General features: G+C 38.6%; 2 protein-coding genes across 3 annotated transcripts in view; one reads left to right on the plus strand and one right to left on the minus strand.

The window, feature by feature from the left end:
• LOC106909919 (uncharacterized) overlaps positions 1–11,265 on the minus strand; it is a 47,219-nt gene extending 35,954 nt beyond the window's left edge. For both annotated transcript variants that reach the window (XM_088014019.1, XM_088014020.1), the window contains exon 1: positions 11,117–11,265. The gene's annotated coding sequence lies outside the window, so the exon portion shown is untranslated. The remainder of the gene's footprint in view (positions 1–11,116) is intronic.
• On the plus strand, positions 3,623–19,107 carry LOC106928720 (uncharacterized). The gene is made up of 3 exons (XM_015005172.2): positions 3,623–3,910; positions 7,008–7,232; positions 18,458–19,107. Exons 1-3 carry the CDS (start codon positions 3,782–3,784, stop codon positions 18,614–18,616), a joined length of 513 nt encoding a protein of 170 aa, XP_014860658.1. The 5' UTR covers positions 3,623–3,781; the 3' UTR covers positions 18,617–19,107.
• The last annotated feature ends 1,448 nt before the right edge of the window (positions 19,108–20,555 follow it).

Raw genomic sequence — 20,555 nt, forward strand, 5'->3', positions numbered from 1 at the left:
CCATTAACGACTACTTTTGCTACTCTATTTTCACCATGCTCTTCTGCTGCCTGCCACTGGGAATTGCTGCCCTTGTCAGCTCTATTGCAGTAAGTATATCTTGTTCATATCTTGTCAACATTGTTGTCATGCATCAGAGTGTTTGACCCACACACAGATCAGTTGAAGCTAATACGTGGTATCTGTGGTACAAATACGTTTTCAACAATAGTTGAGGTAAAAAAAAAAAAAAAAATTGTGTAATTTGAAGTCAAATATAAATAATACAAAAAAGTTATTGAAATTTTGAAAAGCTTTGCATTCATATTTATTTATTTGGACTCATTATTACCTATAATTCTAATATTATTATACTATAGGTAAATATTAAGGGTTTATATAAACAAGACAGATAAATATAAATTAGAATCATCTTGGAAATAGAACAAATCATTCTATGAGTTTTAAAGTTGCTCTGAAGTCTCCTCTGTTCTATTCACAGTGATTATTTTACTTCAGGTATGCTTCGTTTATTGGAATTGGCCATTTCTATTGCTTACCCGTAGATTGTGTGTGGACAGATGGCTATAAAGTAAATTGCTCAACATGGAGAATGACGACCAATCTCAGATCCGCCTTTCTTAGCGCATGATGACGCTGACGCGCTACCTGCATTTTACGGGATGTTTGGGAAATGGGCGAGGGAACTAAAAGATGAAAGGGGTTGACCTTTTGAGACACCAACTCTGAACCTTGTAGCTGTTGAAGACAAATATGATCCTCAACAATTTACAAGGCGTTTTACAATGATTGATGGGTGACTACGCTCTAAATATAGCCTTCTGGTCTGGTTGGTTTGAATTTGTTTCAGCACAGATGCTTTGATGGTGTCCAAACTTCTGGCTCAAAGCTAAATAACATTCACTTCACTCTGAGTTGGCTGATTTTTTATCTTTATTAATTTGTCGACTCTCTGGTCTTGGTGAAAAAAAAAAAAAAACAAGAACACAGGTTTAATGTGCTTTTTTTGTTCATTGTAGAGTTACTGGTAGTTGTAGACTTACTGCAGAAGGGCGTTTTATTTGTCTATGTGGTTGTTTTTTTTTAATTATTATAATGTGCTGTAGAACCAAGAAATTTACCACATGCTGAAGGTTACACCAATATAATGCTCAAACCTGGATTATCTAGCTAACTTGCTGAAGGCCACACAGAAGTTTATTTTATCAGTTTTCAGACTTGTCACAAATCATTGCGCACAGCATTTGCACACCAGGCAGTTAAATTGGCTAAACTGAGACAGGAAACATAGAAAAAGGTCTCCTAATTGGAGTTTTATTATAGCCATTAAGCGAGCATGTTAAGATGCAAGTGTTTGTGCAGGATTTTATTTAGGATCTGCTCTCTTTGTTTTCTCTGACCCTCAGACTCGTAACGCCATTGCCAGACGTGACTGGCAGATGGCAGTGCAGAGCAGCAGACGGGCCCTCATGCTGAACCACATCGCTCTGGGAATGGGGATTTCATTTATTGCCATCATCAATGTTGTGATTGTTATTATGTACATAATATAGTAAACTCACATTTTTGTCATCAGTCATCCATCTGACTGACTAGAGATTTATCCTCTTGTTAATTTATTCAGTTTGTCTTGACATGTTTCTGATTTCAGGCTCCACAGTCGATCACAATTTCAGACCTCTTTTTCTTTTCATTTTCGTCAGAATTAGACACAATTATTATTTTATCAGTATTGTTTCAGCCAAAGAGCAGATATACATACAAACACCTTTTGTCCATAAAAGACAGTCTATTCAATAAAGAGATATGACCTGTTTAGTTCTGTGTAAACTCTTAACAGAAGGTCTCAGCATGCTGTTGCCAATAACTTATCAATATGTATTTATTAATAAGTGTAATCATTTTCATTTCTCAACTTTTAAGAAGCAAAGATAATGAAGATGTTTTATTGTTTATGCGCGTCAATTTAACTTTACACATTTTAGTCACAGATGTAAACAATTGAATACTTAGGATGAATGGAAAAATAAAAACAATAAACCAAATTCTCAGCAAATTCTGTGTTTTCTTGGTTTGAATCAGTTTGTAAGTCAAAGACCTGGATCAATATGATAAAGTGTATTTCCCATTTAATTCAGGCTCCAGCTGGAAAGACGCATACATTACATAATGTAATGAAGAAAACACAACTTTTAAAATTAGAATATTACACCATAACAATGAAAACAGAAATGTTTGCTTAATAAAATAAATCTATGTCTAATAAAGGTTATTTTCCAAAAGCACTTTTAATCTGACAAATGAACCTCATCTGAAGGCATATTCTAATCTATTGAATGAGTGTACATTAGATCTCCAGATAGTATGAAAAATTTACTCTTGGAGATAAAGGATCTGCCGGTCACAGAGTTCTTGGTTGCCTCTAGTGGACACATTTAGCAGGTGCTCCGCTTTTCAAAGAAATGTGGATGAATCCCTGAAGAACCTATGGAAGCCCATTTCCGCCACTCTGTTAAAAAAATAAAAAATAATTATCTCATTATAATGATATACTATCTCATAATAATGAGATACTATCTCATTATTATGAGATAGTATCTCATAATAAAAAAAATAAAAAAATAATTATCTCATTATAATGAGATAATTATTATTTATTTTTTTTAACAGAGTGGCGGAAATGGGCTTCCATAAGAACCAACCAATTTCAGTCTGTTTTTTAAATACAGTCAAAAAGATAAAATAAATCAAGCTGAAGTAAAATAAATGAATTGAGACATCAACAGTTCCTTAGAATGAAATCACTAAATAAAACATTATAATGGTTGTGAACAAAATTTCCCCGAACAGGGTTTTGTCTAGTATTACTGGATCATTTCAAGTTTTTCCTGTAAACGTGTGAATGGAGCGAGATGGCCCACTTTAACCCCACCCACCTGCTGCTCCCTGCACAAACAGACCGGAGATAACTGGAGTCAAATATCAGCGGACCCAAACAATGGCTAAATTATGAATGGATTTCAAACAAAAAAATACAAGAGCATAAAATACAAATTTCACGGGAAAATTTAAATGTAAATGTCAGTAAAGGTGGCCCACTTTCTGGGTGGGGTGAATCTGTTTGAAGCTTTGAAGCTGGGGCTGGGGAAGGAGTGTTAAGTTTGGAGAAAATGTGTTTCCTACGAACACGCATCAAAGGTGCACATCTTTGCCTTTGAGTTCACTTAATAAATGCTCAGATGCATGTCGAGTGAAAACCATCCTGCAACCATCAGGGAGACTCACCCACTCATATAACGAAATCAAAGCGGTAATCTGAAAAATTTCAAAATAAAAGCAGGTTTTCAATTTCAATTTGATTTCAAATCAGCACGCGGGAGGATTTGACTCCTGATTTCACCGGTTCCTCTATTTCAAGTTTAAATATAATTTGTTGGTTATTTAACAGCTTGAGAAGAAGGCTAACTTACAAACATCATGGTCATTGTTTTATTTTAGGCACCACAGAGTGAGAGTAGGGGCGCTACACCACATTTTGTTTAGGATTTTATTTGTGAAAGCCGCACCGGAAGTGTTGTTTTGAATTCAACAAACTTGATACCGCTTGTAATTATAATTTTTGAGCCCCCTGGTCAGATCATTTACTCCAGGTGCCTTTTGTGTGGAGGACAGTTTTGGAAGAAGTGTTTATCAAACTATTCGGGAGGGAAAAGAACATTCCTTTTTGCTTTGCTTTTTTTTTTTTAAAGTGATATTTCAGAGAGGTGAACTCTGCAACTCCATGGATTCTAACAAGTCAGCGACTGCTCCAGGCTGGGACAATGAGAAGTCCTCAATGGTTCAGAACCCACCTCCACCTTACTATGATAACCCGGGAGCCGTTCCGCCGGGCCAGGCTTACCCCCCGCAGGTAAGAAAAAAAAAAGTATTTATTAACTTTACAGCTTTGTGTAGTTTATTTGTGTGTGTGTATATATATATATATATATATATATATATATATATATATATATATATATATATAAACAATAATTTGTAAAGTTTAACGAAAATAAAACTTAAATTATCTTTGCTTTAGTTATGTTTTTTATTATCATTTTAAGAAAAAAAAAACTATTTAAGACTAATTATCCAAAGAAAAGAAAAATACTTTTGGTTTCAGTTCACCTGAAAGTTGACCGTTTTCATCTCATCTTTCACTGTGGGTAAACGGTAGCAAGGCGTGGCTGTGAATGATGACGCTTTGCTGTGATAGACATCAATGAATTAAATAAGTTTCAGGTGTTCCGTCTCCAGAGGTTTTTCTTACTCACAGAAGACAATACTACAAGCCAAATATGACATTAATGAAACCTTATATGATAAAGCATAAAGAAGTTATGAGCATGCGTTCTGCTTGTTCTCATCCAGTGATGAAGGTAGCAAAGAGAAGTTGCTACCTTCATATATATATATATATATATATATATATATATATATATATATATATATATATATATATGCTAAAAAAAATAAAGGGAACATTTCACTTTAATTTTGTGTGTGGCTCCAAATCCAGGCCTCCATTGGTTAATAAATTTGATTTCCATTGAGGATTTTTGTGTGATTTTGTTGTCAGCACATTCAACTTTGTACAGAACAAAGTATTCAATGAGAATATTTCATTCATTCAGATCTAGGATGTGTTATTTGAGTGTTCCCTTTATTTTTTTGAGCAGTGTGTATATATATATATATATATATATATATATATATATATATATATTTATTTTTTTTATTTTTTTTTAAGATCCTTCCTTTTTGTAGGTAAAACAGGAAGGATTGAACACATTGTGTGTGTGCAATGTTCAGTTACTCGCTCATCATTTAGTTTGGTGCCTCGCCCAGCTGGACAAATAAACAACCATGCACATACGCAAGAGCAATTTGGAAACGGGACCAAATAATTTAGCAGTCCTGTTTTTTGGACTAAGGGAGGATCGAACCCACCCACGCGTGGACGGAGAAGATATAGCAAACTCGACACAGAATGACGCAGAACTTTGTTGTTCCAAGGCAAAGGTTTGAACCATCTGCCTGCTCAGTGGATGGCAAAGTGATGAAATAAATAATAATAAACAGCACAATTTCAATAGGCCTTTGCGGCGCTTGGATGTTTTCTCTCCTCCATAACACCCTACATTTTTTTTTAAATCTGGATCTTCCTATAGTTAAAGAAATTGGCACTTTCAGATTATTAACACAAAAAATATCTTTTAAGCCTGCAAAGGTAATCTAATCAGATTGAAGTTTTTATCCGTTCTGACAATGATTCATTGATTTTTAGTTTAAAATTTAAACTAAAAATCAAGTAAAACTTAGATTTTGGGTTTAATTACTGGTTTCTGATCCAGTTATCCAAACATGCACAGACTCTGTACAGACAAACTGCAATGTTTTATGTTTTGACTGTTAAGGAAAAATACTTAAATACCATTTTGAAACTTTTGGCAGCACGTAATACGGAGGAGTTTTTGGTCAACTGAAATAGTCAATACGATGTCCAGGTGTCTCCAAGTCAGTTTATCCAATTGCCGATATGCAGCTCTACTTTTGTATTCAGTCTCTGCCATTTGCATACTTCCGTTTATTCCCATGTACCTACGCTATTGTGTTATAGGTTAGTTTTTCTTTGTAGGCGGTACCGCGAGTAATGTACAGAAATAACACTGAGTCACAAGTTTGCAAAGTGGGAAGTACCCCCTTTTTATATGCAAAGTAGTTACAACTGAAATGGCAAAAGACAGAATTTCAAAGAGGCAAACTAACCGGCCAATTCAAAGTCCTTTAGTTTCAAAACGAGCACAAATCATCATCCGACTTGCTGTAGAGTTGATATGAAGAGTTAACGCCCATATGTATAAAATAATCTGTATTATGGCCCAACAGCTTCGGTTTTTTCTGAATAAGATATTTTGTAGTTTGCATGGAAACGTAAGTCTCAACTCTGCTATGTTCCTTAAAGGAAAGATACAGGCTTTACATTTTCTTTTTCTCACTTTCAAATGAGGAATTTCATATTTTCCGACCTTCAGCAACTCCTCTTTAAGTGTTTGAGGTATTGGAATATTCCAGTTAGGTAAAACCACCGCAACTTTCACCTTTTTCAGTCATGTTTGCTTCTGCATTTTTGACTGTAAAATATTACTCCCAACTTACTCATAGGGAGGAAAGAAACTGACCTAACAGATTTTCGATGATGTCTTGTATCAGAGCTTCCTTTGGGTTCTACTGTGCGTCCTAATTTTGCATATTTTACGTAAGTCCAATTAGCAAACTAAATAAAAGATTAAAACAAACAAGAAAAAAAGGATTCCAACAAATGATGATGCACGCACTCAACGCCAATAAGTGGCCCTGACCTGCTTAAGTGCACTGTTTGTAACCACGTTTCCTCTTCCTCTCTCCCGTTCTGTACACAACCAAATGAACACACACACACATCCAACACACCCCACCCAGCTTATTGTGCTTCTGATTTTTGTCTGTTAGGCAGTCCTGAAGTTGAAAAGCATTTTTTTTATTTTTTTATTTTTTTGTTAATTGATCAGACACTTGGTTTGAAGAAACTCTGGTTGGTGTGGTATAAAACTGTTCTATACTTCAAAAACCAGATAGTCAAATTTACTCAACATGTTCTAAATGTATAAAAGAACAGTTTCATTTAGCACCAGCTATGAAACATAAAGCCAGCCGTCCGCCTTATCGGACTTCGTCTTTTTACCACAAACTGTAGCTTCCACTTGTTCTCATGCACACAAGCCACTTGTTTTTTGTTAGTTTACACTAAAGTGCAAGATGCACCTGTTGTCTTCCACGCCCCGCTCCGGACTGCGTTACCCTGTGTGGTAACACAGTCCTACCAACACTGGTAGTTCCCTGAAACATAGCAATGAAGAAATGTCCCCCCTCTCTCCGTCGCAATCCAGAAATATGATTCAATTGCATTTTATTCTTGCTGCGTTTAGGGTTATGGATGCCCCCCGCAGCAAGGCGCCATGTACAACCAGCAGGTGTATTCACCGGGCCAGCAGTACCCGGGGCAGCCGGCCCCCGTCATCATGCAGCCCACCATGTATGTCACCCAGGGCCCTCTGACCAACCCCGTCAACGACTACATGGGCTACTCCATCTTCACCATGCTCTGCTGCTGCCTGCCGCTTGGAATCGCCGCCCTCATCTACTCCATCTCGGTGAGTTTTTTCACTGGTAATCGTTTGATCTCTGCACCTCCGGTGAACGTATATCTGACTGCTTCACCCCAGGAAGAGATGAAACGCCAGGCTGGCCCCTGGCTGCATGTTAGTGCAGGCCTGTTCGTGCAAGCTGATGCTCCTGCACTTGTTCAACCACATTATGGCAACAAAAGCCGGATTAGGAGGAGGATTCATTTTGTCTTGTAGGGTCTTACTTTCAATTCCACTTTTGCCTTCAACGACAAAAAACGCTGCCTGCTCTAACAGGTCTAGATGATTTTATTCAGTTTAGTTCACATTAGACACCTTTTGAGTGTAAATATTACCAAGCATAGTCAGGTAGAAGATGAGTGTAAAGAATGTTGTTTTGGATGTGGCTTTTAACTCCACTACAACAAAATCGATTTTCGTTTTAACTGCTAACTTAAGTTAATTAAATAGAAACCAAAACATAAAGACGTTCTGAGATTAAATCACTCAATTTGCAATACAAGTGATATCTTAAAGTGTGGGGTTTTACTATAAGGGTGTCAGAATAAAGACACGACAAACTTTTTAAAGACATTTTCGAAAACCATGTACCTTGTGTTTGTTTTTTGTTTTTTGGGGGGTTTTTTTTTACCACATTATGTTGTTAATTCAACAAGTCCTGTTTTGGAGAAGAGGCATTTGCTGGAAAAGGAGTGGGGAAGTGCCCTGAAGGCAGAAGGCACAGAACATGTGTGGAGTACTCCATTGTTAAATTAACTGACTTCTCCGTTAGATGAGTTTTAAATACATTCAAATCTATGTACGTCTCTTGCATCTCATGAAGGTTTCGAGAAAGTTGAGGGTATGACAAAACTGCGAGTTGAAATGTGCTTCAGCTTTGTTTAGTTTACTGTACTTGCCCTGCTGCAGCCAGCTGGCCCCCATGTGCGTCAGTCATGCGTGGCAGGAGCTGTGCTGTTGACAGACTGCGGGGCCGTTCCCTCAGCAGCAGCAGCAGATGCTGGAAGCTATTTTGTCCACATATAGCACCAGCAAAAATTTATGTCGAGGCTTGGAGCCCCACACTGCAACATAGTGCAGGACGCTCCTCCCGCCCTGGACATTTAAGTGGCTTTAATGTACAAATTGTCCCAGTGGTTTAAAATGCCTGCAGGTCGTTGGGAGTATCCGAGGCGCTCTGCTGGGTACTGTGACCTGAGGCAGTCATTGCCCCTCGGTGGCTTCTCTATCAGCGGTATTTAATGAATCATTAACCTAAAGATAAACATTAACTCGGACACCAAAACATTGTGATAAGTAATATTTTGACTTGTTTTAACTGGAGACACTCGTGTTAAAAATGGACTCTGAAAATATCTGCACATATGTAACTTATGAAAAAATATGGCTTCTCCATATTTGTTAAAATTCTCACCATTTTGTGACGATTTAATATGAGACAGATAACCTCCCTTGCCTTTTCCTCGTGCTCCTACTGCCATCTGCAGGAATGCATCAATCGTCAATTGACTGCATCAATTGTTGCAGTCAATCATTCTTGTGTATACTACTCTCAACATGTTTAAACATAAAAAGTATATCTGATTCAGTAATTGATTGACAAATCAATAACGGCACACATGAGAATAGCTTGTAGCAACACTAACTAGCTTAACATGACTGGGTTATTACTAGCAACTAGTATATTAAACAATTCCAAGCGACGCATAAATATTAAGATAAAACCCTACATGAACCATTAGCAAACTTTTATACATATTTTGTACTGTTTCTTTATTGTTAAGTCAATACTCACTCACCTATCACCCACACTGACACAACAGCAATGACTAAACCTATAACAACAGTCAGCTCTCAACCAAACTTAACCACAGTAACGCTTTACTGACTAGGAAGGCTGTCAAACAACATAACTGGAACAGTTCTAACTTTTCACCATCATGTTGTGTGATTCTTGCTCTCTTGTGTGTATTTGGTGATAATGGAGTGATGTTTTCTTTTGGGGGAAGAAAAACAAGGAATAAAGCAAAATCCAACATAAGTCTACAAGTTGTGTCACTGTATTCAGTCAACATCTCGTTCGTCGGAGTCGGATGTTTGCAGAGATGCGTTGAGAGCAAGCCCCCAAGATGTTTAGACCAATCGTTAAGTCACTTCTCAATTTGAATTCTTCCTTTTCGGGAAAGAATTTGCTAAAGATACGCAGAGACTCTCGACCTTTAAGGTTTGTTTTTTCATCCTCCATAGATGAGGGATTTTTTGTTTGTTTACTGTCCCGAAGCAGACAAAAAAGGTAACATCGCCCATCCCGCTCCAGGTTGAAAACACAAAAAAAGGTTAATCTGAACTTAGTAGTACATATCACTCAGATTAAACTTTTAACCACCAATGAATAGAGTTGTGTTGATGTGATCACATTACTCCACGATAATGTTCTTTAACCAGCAAGGTTAAAGAACATTACTAAGGGAGCAAATAATTTCGACATAGAGACACCAGTTCTGCTTTCTTGCAAGGCAAAGAAAGAGAATTGATCAATCCTTTTGAAATAACACACTTCCTGTTCCCATGGTTGCCTTTAGACAAAGACCAGAAGCTTTAGCTTAAACAGTTTTGACTCGGGTGACCTGCTTTATAACTGGACTTTATAACATCCTCAAGTTTTTATGCTGTCCTAAAAAACGTACAGTAAAAAAGAAAATCTTTGTATCGACTTTAGAAGTCAGTTGAGCTTACGTTTCAGAAAACCTTTGGAAATATTGGAGTTTTGCTACAAGAAAAAATAAAATAAAATTACTGGTCACATTTCACTGTGAAATCAGTTTTAAATCACTTTAGATGTAGATAACATTTAAATCAAAATGGCATGCTTGGTTTTGATCCATTTAACTGTAAATTGTTGCATAACAAGATAAAGTCTTATCTCCCAAGCGAGCTCCTACCTCTGCTGACATCACACAAGGCTATTGATTGCGGATGCTTTTTTCCTCTGCTCCCAGCATTTCTGCTGTTTGGAGCTTGTGGATTCCTGGCTTATCGACAAATTTGTGACGGACTTGGCCGAACTAGCGAACACTCGGACTGTAGGTGTGGACTCTAAAACTCACTAACGGGATGGAATGGATCTTGCAGAAGAAGTTTCAGTTCAGTGGAACGACCAAATTAATTTGGATAATTGGGAACTGAGATATATCGGAGAGACTTTAGGGAAGATTGAAATTTATCATCTTCCCGACCTAAGACATTCTGTTTCTGAATTGGCTTCCCCCATGTGGCCTTGGAAGGGCTGCATATTTCCAATCTTATTGAAGATATGTAAAGACAACACTCTTTTCCCCTGCTGTATCCATGGAGCTGTGGAGCTGAGCGCTCCCAAGGACATTCCTTGATAAACATCTCTATTGGATTTGCCAGGAGCCTCAGCCACCTGGTTTCATGGCCCTGTGACATCACCGCCTTCCCTCATGTCTCTGTTTTGCCCATTGTTTTGTCTGAATGTTGCCATTTGCCCTAATGTGTCCTTTCCTCGTTTTTGTTTTAGTTTGTTAGAAACTGTGGAGTACTCCCTATTTAATCCAGAAAAGGATTATTTTAGTTTATTAGTAATATTAGAAATTGTGGAGTACGCCCTATTTAGATCAATATTATACAGCCCAGGAATGGAATCAGAATTAGAATTAGAATAACTACGGACTTAGAATCCAGAAATACTTAACAGGAACATCACTGCTTAGTTCATATTACTTTTAACCCAGAAAAGGATTTAGCTCTTTTTCTTTTTTTGTCTTTCCTATGGTTTGTTATTTTGTTTGTATTTCCTTTTAATTAATGTAAAGCACTTTGAATTGTCTTGTTGCTGAAAATGTGCTATATAAATAAAATTACCTTACCTTAGAGTTCACTGGTGGTTTCTCTTGCTCTTTTTCCCCTCTTTATTTGCATGTTTGTGAATTAAGTAATTCATTTCTGCAGCATATGAAGCTCACGTCACGGGCTGTCATTTCCAGAGATCCAGGCAGCTCAAAAGAAGAAAGCACTGTTGCCGTGCAGTGTACTCCATCAGCAAACGATTTGTCCTTTGCATCTCAAACAAAGTGCATCATCTGATCTTTCTCTGGGTAATGGGGTAATTGGTAATGGCATAATGATGTTTATTGCAACTCTTCTGGGATCTGCTGTCTTATCATCTTACCAGAAGTGCAGCCAGACAGGAAATATCTTCCTTTGCTGGAAGAGAGGCCTCTGAAATGCTGTTTGAAATGGGAAACACTGGAGTTTGTTAGAAATGAACAGCATTTCGAACAAACTGCGTCTGCTTTTGGTTCGATAAACAAACTTAATTCTTCTGCATGTTCTACAGAAGAGTTTCCTGTTTTGGTTTATGCATTCTCCTAAGCGCCGCTTCACAGTGGCTCTGCATGATGAATATGTTGTTTATTGTCAATTATACACTGCCTTGCAAAACTATTTGGAAACACTTGGAACTTTTCTCCATTTTTGTCACATTTCTACCACAAACCTCAGTGTAATTTCATTCAATCTTTTGTGAGAATCTCTACACGGGACGACTAGTTGCAACATGCTACACAAATCTAGCCTGGGAAAGAGTAGCAAGAAGAAAACCATCACAGAAAAAAAACAGAAAAAAGTCGTCAGATGTCTTGATTGCTCATTGATGCACTTCATCTAGTGGCGACGGAAAATAAGTTGAAGAAACAGCAAAGACCAAAACTGAGCTGTAGATGCATGCAAAGCCGTGTGTGAGGGAGAAACTAGCGTAGCACGTTCGCCTGATGGGAGGATGGACTTGAGGCTGAAGCAGAGATTCACCTTTTAGCACAACGATGATGCCGAGCTGCAGCTAGAGCTGCCATTAGTTGGTTTAAACTTTTTCAGATTGTTGTGTTTATTATACAGCCCCATGTTACTGAAAGAGATGGAGGAACCACCAGTGCAGAAAGTTCATCACATGAAGAGCTATTTGTCGGCTAAGAGTTAATCATTTATGATCTGTTTACATTCATTTGTGAAGACGCAGTAAACATAACGTGGTGTGGGATTCGACCATTAGGCTTTTTCCTTATTAGGACTCGTGTCAGAGAGCCGAGATAGCAGCGGACGGAGACGGCAGCGAGATGCTGCAAAACAAACCTCTTATTTCCACTGAACCCACAGCGAACGGGGGAAAAAAGTCCTGCGTGGTTTTCACTCAAGTTGGCTCCTGTTTTTTCCTCACTTTCCTGCAAAGACAATAAAGTTGTTTTCCACCAAAAAAGGGAAAAAAAATGTCAGAAATTTTGGAGGTGGACAAAATCTGCTGCAAAGGAAGTTCAAATTAACTTTTTTTTTTTTGCTGTTGTTTTGGACAAGTCTGATCTCAGATTTGGGTCATCGCAGTTTGGGTGGAACGTCAAGACAAGCGGCATTTTGTTGGGAATCTGAGCTCACTGCACGCCGCTCTCCGCCTTTGTGTTTGCGCCGTGAAAGGGTTGCTTTCTTCCTCCTCAACTCAGCCTTTTATCACTGACGGGAGCTGAGCATCAAACCGTTTCGGGCCAGTGGATATTGCGTGCGAGAGCGTGGGGTGTATTTCACCAGGCGAGAAACTCCAGCATGGGATCATTTCCTCTTGTCAGTCCCAATGTGTGACCCATAGTTTCATTCTTGATAACAAACGTTTGGGAAGTGCAGCCCTCCTTAAACTTACTTTCAACAAGTGTTCAAGAATTTCAACATTTGCAGTATGTTTCTTCATCATGAGCGTTTCGCTTTTTTTCTTTTTTATTTATTTATTTTTTTTACAGAATGCAGGTTTAAAGATTGAGTTTTGCAGTCTGGTATATTGAGGCTCGAATAACCAGTTCATCTGTTTTTTTTTTTTTTGATGAACCGTTTATTCTCTCTTTCAGTATTTGATTGTGTTTGTGAATAAACAAACTTGGTTACTGTACATGTTTGAACAAGTCTGCTTTTCTCTTTCAGCAGTCCAGGGCGTTACGAATAAATGACCAAAGCACACAATGGGAACTTTTCTCTACAATCTTGACTACGTGTGGCACCTTTCAGTTCTCTTCCCCCTTCCCTTCATAACAGCTAACCTCTACTAGTTTTTCATACAATGCTGAACTTATGGGAGAGTGATGAAGCAATTTTCTTTTACCGCCAATATGAATTTAGATAAGCTGTAGACCTTGCTTCCTGATGGTAAGCATCTGTGAGCCTTTATAATGAAAACCTGAGATTAAAGTTGACGAGCGAAGGTTTGTCGTCATGTTTTTCATGTTATTAAAGCATTTCTTTCCTCTCTTCTTTGTCATACTGCAATAAAACCTCCATGTTGGGATATCATGCGACATGGCCAACAAAAAGTAGTGCATTATTGTCAAAGTGAGATAAAGTGATTTTCAAAGGATTTTACAAACCTAGAAAATGCACTCCTATCAATAAAAACCCAGAATCCCAGCAGACGTTTCAGGCAGGAACTTTAAAACTTTACAACGGGGTTCGACCACACTGTTCAGGCCATCATTTCAACCTGGAAACAGTGTGGCACAAGAGCAAACCTACCAAAACGTGGCTGCCACACCTCAGGTCGATAGGATAAATATGAGCCGTTTTGGGGAAGGCTTTAAAAAAAAAAAAGGAAGACACTGGAAAGTTCTGTTTACATGTAGGGAACAATAGATGCTTGGAAAAAGACTTGTTCAAATAAGACCATAACTAAATGTTCTTACCAAAAGTGGAAACGCTACACACGCCGTTCCTACTGTGAAATATGTTGGCGAGAACTCTGTTTTTGTGGGCTGTTCTTTTTTTCAGTGGGTTTTTTTTTTTTTTTTATTCAGTGAGTTGTGTCAGGACTTACTTACCGATACAACCCATTGAAGCTAATTTGTTAGTAAGTGGGAAAAATAATGTTCCCTATATGTATTACGGTTAAAGGAGACTCTTGGAAATTCCAAATAATGGTCAAAATTAGAAAAAAGCTTTATCGATTCCTCTGCTTTTAGAATGCCATGAACCAAGGTGTTCCAGTCTGTGGTTGAGGTTAATCTGTGGTTAGAAGGGAAGACTTTACTTGGCCAGAGTTATCATGGGTGAAAGGCGTCATGAAATTGTCAAGTTTGTGTCGGCGTTGGCGAAATTGAGAAACAAAATCCCATCGAATGTAGCCGTCTGACTGTGAGGTCACTGTGTTTTCTTCTGAGAACAGGACGATCGAAGCTTATATCTTTCTGCCTTACACATTTTTTTCCAACCCTCTTAGTTTTTTTTTTTTTTTTTTTTTTTAACAAGGAGCTTGAATGCAGTGAGGCACTTTGGAAAGATATGGATGAGTCGACCTTCCCTCGCCTTGACCCGCACGGCTGAGCCACTTGTGAAATCTGATTTTCTTTGAGCACTCGGTCGTCTTTCATTTGTTTACATCTCTGGTAATGGGCCTTCCAGTCAGACCGGTCTCTCCAGACCGAGAGAACAATGGCAGGAGCAGCATTATCGTGGAAGCGTTTAAAACTCAATTTTTATAATGGAGTTGCAATTGGACCCAACGACTGAGGGAGTGTTTTTGATTTTACCACCACATCCGTTCAGCATGGTTCTGGCAGACTGTGGGAGTGGGTTAGAGTTGGGTGAATAGCTCTGTGGGTGTATCCTCATCATCTGATAACATTCCTCCAAATTCAAGGGCAGCAAGGCGTTGGTTTACTTTGGCAGCTTTAAGCGGGGTATTCTTAGAAAGACATTCACCATGAAGCTAAATGGCATTCATGTTGGCTATGGTGTGTTAACTTCAAGAAAACAGTCTCAGGCTAAAGAATGTATCGAATAGGGTTCTGTGGAAAAACTCCCTCACTCCCCCACACCCACATCCCCCACTCCCTGGCAGATTACTTCTGGGTTGTTGTTTTTTCTTTCTTTCTTTTTTCTCTTTCTTTTTTAACTGTTTCACATCATATCAAAGATAACCAGAGTAAATACAAAAAAAAGGAGTTTATTTACAGAGACTGAAATCTGTCCAAACCAACCTGGACCTATGGGAGAAAAGTGAACATAGTGATTGTGATGTTTAGCAGCTGCGATGACTAGTAATGAGTCCCTGACGTTGCTATGGGGAAATTTGGGCAATTGTAATCACAAGTGCTTCAAAGCTGTATAAATCTGGATTCATATCAGTGAGTTTGTTTCTTAGTTCTTTAGTTTCTGTAGATTGGGCCGTGATCTGTTACTTTTTTTTTTTTTTTTTTAACTCTTTTAGGTGCCTTCATGACTCTGGTAGTGATCAGGATTGAATGTTTGGATGTTGCTTCTGAAATTAAACTCACATAATCAAAAACTTTGGTTATTTACCTATATTTTTTTACAAAAGGGGGGATGACTTTCTCACACTTGGATAGCTCTCCCTCCTCTAAGAAGTGTATTTTGTATTTTTTCAGGTTGTTTTATATCTTAACATTTTTTGACGATTTGTCGAAAAATAAATAGATTTACGCAACTGCACGTAAACCTTAATATGTACTTTTCATATCTAAGCAGGGGCGCTGAATCTCCCACCCCGAGCCAAAGGTTGAACTTTGTCATGTCTTTAGATATCAGCTAGGAGAAATGAAATCTATAATTATAATCAATTATTTGCTTACTTATAATTATGCTATAATCAAGCAGCCCTTATGGTGGCTGTAGAGGGGCGTAACTCTGAACGGCTCGGGCCACGTTTACTGTAAACGCGGCGTTGCTTCCTGGATTCAATCTTTCTTTGATCAACCTACATGCATTTTTACATGAATCACAGGGGAGATTCACACTTTTGTGGGTTTTTGAGGGTTTTTTTTTTTTCTTCTTTATGCTTGGGCTCATTTACTCTCACGTTGTAGCAGTGCAGCTTGTTGTTGCGATTGACTTCATGTTGCTTTACGATGAGATCGGAGTGAGTGCACTGCAAAAACAAGAAAGTCTTACCAGATATTCTTTGTTTAGTTTCCAGTGCAAATATCCTAGCACACTTGAAATAAGATAATACTAAATTACAGGTAACTTTTCATTAAGATAAAAGAATTTGATTTAAATAAACAATTCCTTAGTATTGATAAAAAAAAGTAGTAGTTCAATTGGCAGATTATTTCACTTATAACAAGACATTTTTCCTGTTAAAAGTGATGTGATATTTCATATTGCACTAAAAACTAAAATTACTTGGTATGATTCTCTGTTTTTGCAGTGAATTACTGAAGTTGAAATGCCAGAATGTTTTTACTTGTATAGATGGTGACTTTTGAGTCTTGATTTTTCTTTTCTTTTTTCCAGTTAGAAACACACAAGTTTACAAAGACACTTTGCAAGACAGACGACCTTGCCAAACTTTTGTGTTTTGTTCTGTTTTATTTAGTCTCCACGTAATCAATTCCTCCCACATTAAGCAGCTGTCTAATCTCATCCACTGAGGCCCCGTTCTCTGTTAGACAGTGGAGAAGAATGCAGACTCGGACTGAGCAGATCATTTGAAGAGGGCTTACGGTATTTACAGCACTTGAGCAAACACAGAGGCAGGCTAATCCACGTGAGACGAGTGCAGAGGCAGGAGAGTGACGCGTGTTGCAGAAACATCCCAGGAACGAGGCTTGCAGGAGACAGGAAGTTGCAGTGAGGCTGATGCATAAGCAGACCGCCGAGGAGCACAACACGAGAAAGTCGGCCGGGAACTTAAGCTGATGATCTGTTTGGGGTAACAAGCAAAACTCAAAAAGTCTGCGATGTTTACTTGTTCTCATTGTGGTGCACCACACCACTGATGGTGGAAAGCTAGAGCTACCGAGCTATCTGACCGCCACCGGCAGGCAAGAACACAACGACATGGGCGGACGGAGAGGAAATCGACCAACTGGGGGAACGAACTCCTACCACCGTCTCCACAAGACCAAGAATAACATCTTTCAGTCAAAACGTTCCCAGATGAGAAACACTTGGCTGTAACCGTTTAAAAACATCTTGCCAGAAATCATCAGAGAACATGCAATGAAAGAACAAATGCTCTGTAGTTTCAGTATCATTGTTAAAGACAAAACAACAGTTGGTTTTGAACTTAAAAATTCAATAAGAAAAAAAACCCTCACGCACACACACACACACACGGTTTAAACTTTGAAATTGATTTCAGGATGAGCTCACTCTAGCCTGAAAAGAAGAAAATTTCAAATCCATCAATAAAATCAATGACATCAATGCCCATGGTGTGTGTGTTTGTGCAGTGGGAAACCCTGTTTGTTTTGTTCCATTTTATACACACTACTGGAACAAACTTTTCCTTTTCGGTTCTATGTGGAACGAGATGAATCTCTCCTTATTTAAGAAAAACCAACAGACTATTGGGACAAAAACATTTTGTAAAAAATGTGCCTAAAACTGCCACACCAGTCAAATCTGTGGGTTCTCCTACAGATGTGTGCAGGGACAGAGATGCAGATGTTTACAGTACGTACAGTACATCACATGCCCGTCATGTACTGTAAACACTGTGTAATGGTTTTACTTACCATTTAAGTTGCTGTATTTTTCCCATTAGGAGTATAAGTGCTACAACTTGTTACCTTTTTTTTTTTTTTCACATGAGCATCTATTTAATTACACACCTTTGAGATCATGGAGCCTGAAAATAAAAACATGCGGGTTCGGTGTTTGTTGACTGTTTTGTAGTTGTGTTTGTTTTAAGCCGACTGATGGTAACTGAATGCTAACTGCTGATTAGCATCGTTTACATATCAACCTTTTCCGGTGGTAAACGTTTGTCCTCCTCCCTCTTGCACTTCTCCAGGTTTGTGTGTAGTTTCAGCAGCTGCAGTACGTAGATGTTGAGCATTTCTGGTGTTTCAAATCCATCAGATATTTGCTGAAAAGCATGAACCAAGATTGAGTTTCCCCCCCCGATAGGCTAATCCTGCGTGTGTCTCCTGTCCAGGCAGCTCAGGCAAACGCTGCGGTGGGTCTGGTTCCCTTGCAGTGTCTGTAAAAGATAGTCTCTACAAAAAAAAAGGAGTGGGGGGAAATGAGATGTTCCTCTTGTTGCACCATTAAACTCATTGACTGAATGAAGCAGCAGTTTAATATTCTTCCTTTTTATACCGTAGAAATAAGATTTACTTTCAAAACTCTGATTGTACTGCATCTTGTATGTGCCTGTTTTATTTTATTCATTACTTCCTTCTTATTGTATTTTTTTTGTTTGTTTTTGCCTGCAGGCCCGTGAAGCCAACCACACCGGTGACCAGATGTCTGCAGAGAGGAACAGCAGGACCGCCAAGACGCTGAACCACGTGGCTCTGGGGCTCGGGCTCGGATCCTTCGTCCTTGGCATCATTTATGTTGTGGTGGTTGTCGTTGTAGCTTCCGCACACTAGTGTCTCCATTTCATACCTTTACTATGCATGCTTCTGTTACATAATTATGAATTATACTGGCCAGGTTGGACGAGAAGCTGCCCTGTGGTTGCATTGTTGAATAATTGTGTTAGAGAATGTAATCAGTGTGATTTTTTTTTTCCATCGTTGTTTTGTAATCAAAGTGATTAATTATCTGCTTCTCTTCTGACAGTTTTATTTTTGTATAAAATGAAATGTTTTTATGATTATTATTATTATTTCAGACAAAGTGGGGCAATCTGCCTCTCACAAAATCTGCATGAATTTCTAAAAAAAAAAAGTGGAGCTGCTGTAGCGGACGCAGCTTCCTCCATTGGCTCTGACTCGATCCCGTTCTGAAGTAAACCAAACCGTTCCGGCTATTTGGCAATGATTTTATTTTCCCTTTTTCTACATTTTACAAACCATGCTTAAAAGGCTTTGTTCCTCAATAAAGAACATCTTTTTAAATAAAAGCACAATGTAAATCATTTGTGAGTCCTTTTCTTTCTGTTCTGCGTATCCAACTGCAATAAAAAAAAGGAAAAATTGTCCATTTAAGACAGTGAGTTTGATGTAAATTTAAAGTTGAAGCATTTCTGATGCGTTCTTGATTTAAAAGGGAGATTAATGCTTCTTTTTTTCTAATACTGCAATAAAAGACGAACATTGATTTTCATTTTCCCTCAAGCAACGTTGGATGCAGAGAGAACAGGATATGACTCGTCTTCAAGTTGTCTGCTCCATTATGATGTCTCAACAAAGATCCCACAGAGGCTTGAGATTCATCCATGGACTCCTTTCCACACGCCCGTTTTGTCTCCACTTCTCCAGACCTGCTTTCATTTCCTCCATTCACTCCATCACGAGTTCATGTCCAAACTGATGTGTCCGCATTTACTGTTCCGCTGGGGGTAGGGGGTTTTCTTGCCTTCTTCAGTTTTAAGTCATTGTGCAATACAGTAGAACCATTTTTCCACCCCTGCCAGTATTTGGTTCCATTTTCTCAAATTCTTTCCTTTGAGATTGTGGGAATCCCACGGAATTCCACGATCCCGTGGATTCCCGTGGGATTCAGTCGATGATGGCTCAGGAATAACACTGCAAAACTTGAGAGAGAAGTGTAAAAATATAGAGACTTGCAAAAGTATTCATTCATAGAAGTTTTTATTTATTTTATTTTTTTATCATATTCCATCCTCAATGGATTTTCTTTTAATTTTATGTGCTACACCCCCCTCTGTAGCTCTGGCTGCATGTTTAAGTCCTGCTGGAAGGAACATCTATGCCTCGATGTGTCTCAAATCTTTTTGCATGCTGACTTCCCCGTATTTAACTCTGGTTAAACTCTGACTGACCTGCAGAAGAAAAGCTCAGCAAAAACATGCTGGTGACAGCAGACAGACCATCCACTTCCTCTGCTGGGTCAGTTTAACATGGACATTCTTAGAGAGATCCAAGCCAACGGTGCAACTTCACTAAATATCCAGGAAAAGTCTTTATAAAATCAGGGAAATCATTCATTGCAAAACTACCAGTGTCCATATGTGTTTTAGCGCAGACGTCTGGATCGCATCCGCACAGGATCTCAGAGCAAAGAAGTGCAGTGAAGTGATAGAAATCGGTTTGTGGCCTCCCTATGCTAATTCAAACATGTCTAGCTCTGAAGAAGAGATAGAGAGATTAAAATAAGGCGATAAAATTGACACTTCAGAAACTCTGTCATCTTAAGGGGCTAATAGAAGATTTTGATTCTGGCTCTTGTCTGTGGCAGTAAGACTTTCCTGTCTTGGTCTCTGAGAAGCGGCTCAAGTCTGTAATCCTCTGTATTTCTTAGCAGCTTTATTTGCTACATCCCTTCTCTCTTAATGCTGCCACCGTGTCTCATTGTGGTGACGGCGCATTCTGGGTGATATCCTGTATAGCAGTGGTACCCAAA

Source organism: Poecilia mexicana, unplaced genomic scaffold (assembly GCF_051168715.1).
Source record: "Poecilia mexicana isolate PSO_F unplaced genomic scaffold, ASM5116871v1 scaffold_16, whole genome shotgun sequence".
Taxonomy (NCBI): Eukaryota; Metazoa; Chordata; class Actinopteri; order Cyprinodontiformes; family Poeciliidae; genus Poecilia; species Poecilia mexicana.

What these genes read in the sequence shown, in the direction of transcription:
- LOC106928720 (XM_015005172.2), top strand. Translation starts at nt 3,782, where the DNA reads ATGGATTCTAACAAGTCAGCGACTGCTCCAGGCTGGGACAATGAGAAG. An exon ending in GCCAGGCTTACCCCCCGCAG is followed by an intron (nt 3,911 to 7,007) that starts GTAAGAAAAAAA and finishes TGCTGCGTTTAG; the next exon opens with GGTTATGGATGCCCCCCGCA. An exon ending in CCCTCATCTACTCCATCTCG is followed by an intron (nt 7,233 to 18,457) that starts GTGAGTTTTTTC and finishes TTTTGCCTGCAG; the next exon opens with GCCCGTGAAGCCAACCACAC.